At 49.3% G+C, this 5,545-nt stretch overlaps 1 protein-coding gene across 1 annotated transcript; it reads left to right on the top strand.

Annotated features, from left to right (window-relative positions):
* The first annotated feature begins 936 nt into the window (after nt 1-936).
* On the top strand, nt 937-3,993 carry ATF4 (activating transcription factor 4). The gene is made up of 3 exons (XM_075321844.1): nt 937-1,197; nt 1,633-1,932; nt 3,083-3,993. Exons 2-3 carry the CDS (start codon nt 1,725-1,727, stop codon nt 3,898-3,900), a joined length of 1,026 nt encoding a protein of 341 aa, XP_075177959.1. The 5' UTR covers nt 937-1,197; nt 1,633-1,724; the 3' UTR covers nt 3,901-3,993.
* Nucleotides 3,994-5,545: the final 1,552 nt, after the last annotated feature.

The raw sequence follows: 5,545 nt of genomic DNA, 5'->3' as shown, positions 1-5,545 counted from the left end.
CACATATAACTGGAAGGGGCCCAGGATGGAGGACATATATACCAGGAATGGGTCCAGGATGGGGGACAGATATACCAGGAAGGGTCCCAGAATGGAGCACACATATGACTGGAAGGGACCCAGGATAGTGGACATATATACCATGATGGGGGACATATATGCCAAAAAGGGGCCCAGAAAGGAGGACACATATAACTGCAAAGTGCCCTTGATGGAGGACATATATCCCGTGAAGGGACCAAGAATGGAGGACACATATTACTGGAAGGAGCCCAATATGGAGGACATCTATACCAGGAATGGGACCAGGATGGGGGACATATATACCAGGAAGGAACTTAGAATTGAGTATGTCACAAAAGTGAGTACACCCCTCAACATTTTTGTAAATATTTTATATCTTTTGGACAACACTGAAGATTTGACATTTTGATACAATGTAAAGTAGCCTGTGTCCAGGTTGTAAATGTAAAGTAGCCTGTGTCAAGGGTGTTTTCCACTTGCGGAGACGCTAGTGTTCTGTGTGACAGGGTGTAGCGTACGTGCCCACGAGCAGCAGATTTTCGCTGTGTTCTCCAGTTGAGAATAAATTGACATGCTGCTTGGGAAGCCACATTGTATGTCAGTTTACGCTGCGTAGAAAAGAAGCACAGTGGGCATGAGATTTCTATACATCCTAGCCACTGTGTACAATGCAGCATTTTAGATGCCGTGAATACAGGCTGTTAACACTGATCCTGTGCACAGACCCTATAGTGTAAATATGATGTGCCCTACACGCACTATTTCTCATGACTTCCGCTCCTCGCGAGCAGCACCCGCCCACCCACTTATTCCAGGAATGTAAGCGGAGGAGCACTGCAGCTGAGCGCAGCACTCTGCGGAGGGATATGACATTTAGCACTGTGTCTCTATATAAACAGAGCCCGGCTCCCGCGCCACGTCAGTCTGCTGCAGGTGTAATGAGGGAGAACACGTAGATAGAGCAGCTGGTTACAGGCGCTATTTTGAGCTTCCTTTTTTCCTCCGGTGTAGACAGTGCGGAGCCAGAGCCGGTTACACTCCAGCAGCGCGGAACAGAGCCAGCAGCCATGGCTGTATAGCGGCAGCAGCGGCCAGCGGCACCCCATCCCCAGGCCAGCAAAGGCAGCAGCACCCAGCGGCGCTGTCAGCCCCCGGCATCTGCACCACCATGGCGTAAGTACAAAGATTAGCTGTGTGTAATGGCGGCGTTGTGAGAATGTGTGCGAGTCTGTCCTAGACTTCACCTTAGAGCTGGATATTCTCTTGTTTCCTATGATTTGCTCCCCTGAGTCGTTACTGAATGAGTGTGTAGTGGCAGCTGCGCGAGTTCTCCCTGCGGAGGCCTCGGCCCCGGGAGGCGCCACATTACAGCAGACGTCTGTCGGCATCTGAGGTAAAATGGCGGCCGAGCCCCTGAGCGCGCAGATGGCAGAGCTGTAAAATGGCCGCCGCCCTCATGCGGGGCGTGGGCGGGGAGTTACCTTATATGGTCATGAAGGAAGCAGCTGACTGTCCGCTCGGTGTGCGCGGAGAGACCCCGTTATGGCCGTCCTGCGTGCTGTATGCAGCCAGTTATCTACAATGATGCCTTTCTCTTCTTCCCTGCAGGCTTCCCAAGGTATCCCGCAGCAGCCTTGCTGTATACCACAAAGAAAGCTCAAAATCTACTTTCTACCTGAAAGCTTTGCTACCTGATAAAGATGAGCCTGTTGAGCGAAGAGATGTTGTTGGGGGACTTTATGTCCCCCTTCAACCAGTCGTTTTTGGCGGCTGAGGAAAGTTTGGGTCTCTTGGATGACTGCATCGAGGTGCCCGGGTACCTCCCGTCGCATGGGTTGTCCAGCGATAAGGCTAAGAATGGCGTCTCCGATCTGCTGCTTCCCGACGAATCTCTTGGCAGTTTCCAGGGTAAGGAACGTGGTGATATATACAAATCAGTGCTGTCTGACCCCTATCTGGCTGAATAGGGTGACCCGCTTCCCCCGATAATTGCTAAATATTGCGACCTGGTACGATGAGACTGGACCCTCACTGATTATAAGAATGTCCCTGACTTGTCCCTTTATGGCCACGACTTTACCTGCTGCTACCATAATTCTAATTTACACATTACTGCTCACAATTCAGAACTGTATCATTAAGGTTTACATGGCCCATTATGTCCAGAAACTTCATGAGATGTGACGGGTGCTCTAGAATCATGTTTCCCATTATAAGGTGCCTGGACACCCGATTACTGCAGGCACCATGGATCGGCCTGCCTCCCCATTGTAGCAATGTATTATGAGCTGGCATATTGAGGATAATATACTGTTAGATCTGGACATTGAGCAGATTAGTTTGGCTGTGTCCCAACACCAGAGAAGGTGATGGGGTCTTCTGGCAATGCTTGCAGGGGCTGTACTAGTCTGGTCTCCAGCACTGCAGCTTGCTCAGATCTCCAAATGTATATCTCTTAAGCTGCTTTCACACATCAGTTTTTTGCCATACGGCACAATCCGGCAGAAACATGAGAATGCATCCAGCGTCTGACGCCGGATGCGTTTTCCCCCATAGACTTCTATTAGCGCCGGATGGTCTTGTGTTCCATCCGGCTTTCGCCGGCTTGTCCGGTGGCTGGATGGAACGTTGAGGTGAACGTTTGTCTCTGGTGAAAAATCGTATCCCACTGGATCCGGTGCTGTACAGCGTGTTTTATAATGGAAGCCTATTGGCGCCGGATCCGGAGTAATACGGCAAAAAACGGATTACAGCCGACGGATCTGCTTTATTTTTAAACTGAGCATGCGCAGTATCAAAACGGATCAGTCAAACGGATGGAAAGACTGATGCGACTGATCTGGGGTTTTTTCACCGGATCCGTCGCATCACTTTTTTTCGCCGGATCATGCCTGATGGCAAAAAACTGATGTGTGAAAGCAGCCTTAGAAACCTAAACCTGGCTAAAATTGTGTGGCCGAACCAATCTATGGTGCTTGTGACTTAAACAGCACAATCTGTTAGGTTGATGTAGATGTGCTTTTATTATCTACAGACTTAAATTTTCTTTGGTTTTCAGGGGATGCCTTCTCCGGCATGCATTGGATGGTGGAAAATATGGACCTGAAGGAGTTTGATTTCGATTCCCTGCTTGGGATGGAAGATCTAGATGCCGCCGTCTCTCCTGATGAGCTCATGGCCACGTTGGATGACTCGTGTGATCTCCTCGAGGACCCACCTCTCCCTGTGGTGTTGGGGCAATATGTGCCATCACCAGACACAATCTCTCTTGCAGAACAATCAATGGAGGCAGATCAGGTGGCCCCTGCGAGTCCACCTTTGCAACAGTCCCAGGTCTCCATCCCAGATCATTCCTTTATCTTAGATTTAGGTAGTGAGGTTGATGTTGCTGAGGAGGATAAAAAGGCCTCGGCTTCATTTATCCTTGATGCTGTAAAGAATGAAAAGGAAGAGTCCTCAGACTATGACAGTGGCATATGTATGAGCCCGTCATATTTGGGATCTCCTCAGCAAAGTCCCACATCTACTGAGTACCCGAGTAGTGTCCAGTCCTCTCCCGAATCCCCTATTTCTGAGAGACCCAAACCCTATGATCTTCCCTCAAAGGATAGAGAAGTCTCAGCAAAGGTAAAAACTGTAGGGCCCAAAGTAGACAAGAAACAGAAGAAAATGGAGCAGAACAAAACAGCAGCCACTCGCTACCGGCAGAAGAAGAGAGCAGAGCAAGATGCGATTTCTGCAGAGTGCAGAGAACTGGAATCAAAAAATGACATCCTCACTGAGAAGGCTGAATCCATAGCAAAAGAGATCCAGTATCTGAAAGACCTGATGGAAGAAGTCCGCAAGGCCAAAAGCAAACGAGCAAAAAGCTCCTGAGCCAGGAGAAAGTTGGGAGCGTTGTGTATGTTGTACATAGGTTATGTGTTGTGCATGAATGTCTACTGAATAAATTATTTTCTAGTTAATGTATGAGAAGTGTTTGTGGTATAATACACTCAATACAAAAAAATGCCACGGATCGCATCGATAATCACGAGCATTTGTTTTTGCATATCTTGCAAAATTTCACATGCTTGCAGTAAGTATTGACCCCCTTTATGTCCTATGAAGTAACGATGTCCTAAATTGTGAAGGGCTGCTGCGATGAATCTGTGGTGATCCCTTCACATGTCTGCTGATTTGAACAGCAGATATGACTCGTAGGTGGATCTGCAATCCACCCTCGCCTGTTAACCCCTTAAAGGGGTGGTTCACCCATATTTTTTATTGTCTAGATCGATATTATATTGAGAAACAATGTTTCTCTCAAATACCTTATGTTGTCAATAGTGCCTGTGAGAGGCGCTATTGCAGACCGCTGCTCCCCGTCCAGTGACGTACCCGTCCAATGCTGCCACGTCACATCCGTGCGGCCGGCTGCATTCTGAGCCCATCTGCTCCCTGCTCCTCCTGCCTCCTCCCTCACAGCGCGTCTCTTGCTTGCAGCATTTTGCGAGGAGGAGCAGGAGACGTGCCGTGCTGTGCGAGGAGGGGGGAGCAAATGGGCTGTGACAGCAGTGAAGCACCGCTCACAGCTCAGTCTGGAAGACTGTAGCCGGCCGCACGGATGTGACGTGGCAGCATTGGACGGGTACGTCACTGGACGGGGAGCAGCGGTCTGCAATAGCGCCTCTCACAGGCACTATTGCCAACAAAAGGTATTTGAGAGAAACCTTGTTTCTCAATATAATATCGATCTAGACAATAAAAAAATATGGGTGAACCACCCCTTTAACTCAAAATGTGACAGCACGTTTTAAAGTGCCTCAGCAAGTAACACTTCCCTGCTGCCATCGGAGGCTCTGTGATGCGATCACGGGGAGCGGATGGTAGCACAGGGTCCTGTGATGACTCCTTTCGCTATCATGACGATAGTTCCTGTTACAGCCGACAGAGCCGGCTGTAACAAGAACACAGTATTTCTCCTGATCAGTACGTTATCAAACTGCTGATCCTTAGTCCCCCAAGGCGTATTAGTAAAATGAAAACCATAAAACGCAACGCTATTTAAAGAGGGAACCTGTCAAGTGCAGTATGCACGCCGAAGCACAAGCCGTTCTGGGTGCATATTTCTAATCCCTGCCTAAGGCCTAAGCCACACGGCGAGAAAAACAGTGCGAGTGGAGTGCTATAAAACATCGCATTCCCCTCAGACCAATTCTAGCCTGTGTCAGCACACATGAGCGATTAATTTCTCAGCCCTAATTGGACTGAGAAAACAATCGCACTATGCTGTGATTGTAAGCTGAGACTTTCTCTCGCACCCATTCAAGTGAAGGGGACGAGAGAAAAATCGCACTGCACTCGCGGTACACCGGTGTACTGCTAGTGCAGTGCGAGAATGGCAATAGCCGGCTACGCAGGAGAGAGGGAGAGAGATCCCTCCCCTCCTGAGAGCCAGCCCGCCCCCCGCAGCTGAGGTCTGCTCGCATGAACGGACCTCAGTTGCAAGGACACACGCATGACACTCGGCTCTGGTGTA

The sequence above is a fragment of the Anomaloglossus baeobatrachus genome, chromosome 8, assembly GCF_048569485.1.
Source record: "Anomaloglossus baeobatrachus isolate aAnoBae1 chromosome 8, aAnoBae1.hap1, whole genome shotgun sequence".
In the NCBI taxonomy this organism is placed as follows: domain Eukaryota; kingdom Metazoa; phylum Chordata; class Amphibia; order Anura; family Aromobatidae; genus Anomaloglossus; species Anomaloglossus baeobatrachus.
This window is presented reverse-complemented; position numbering and strand designations above follow the sequence as displayed.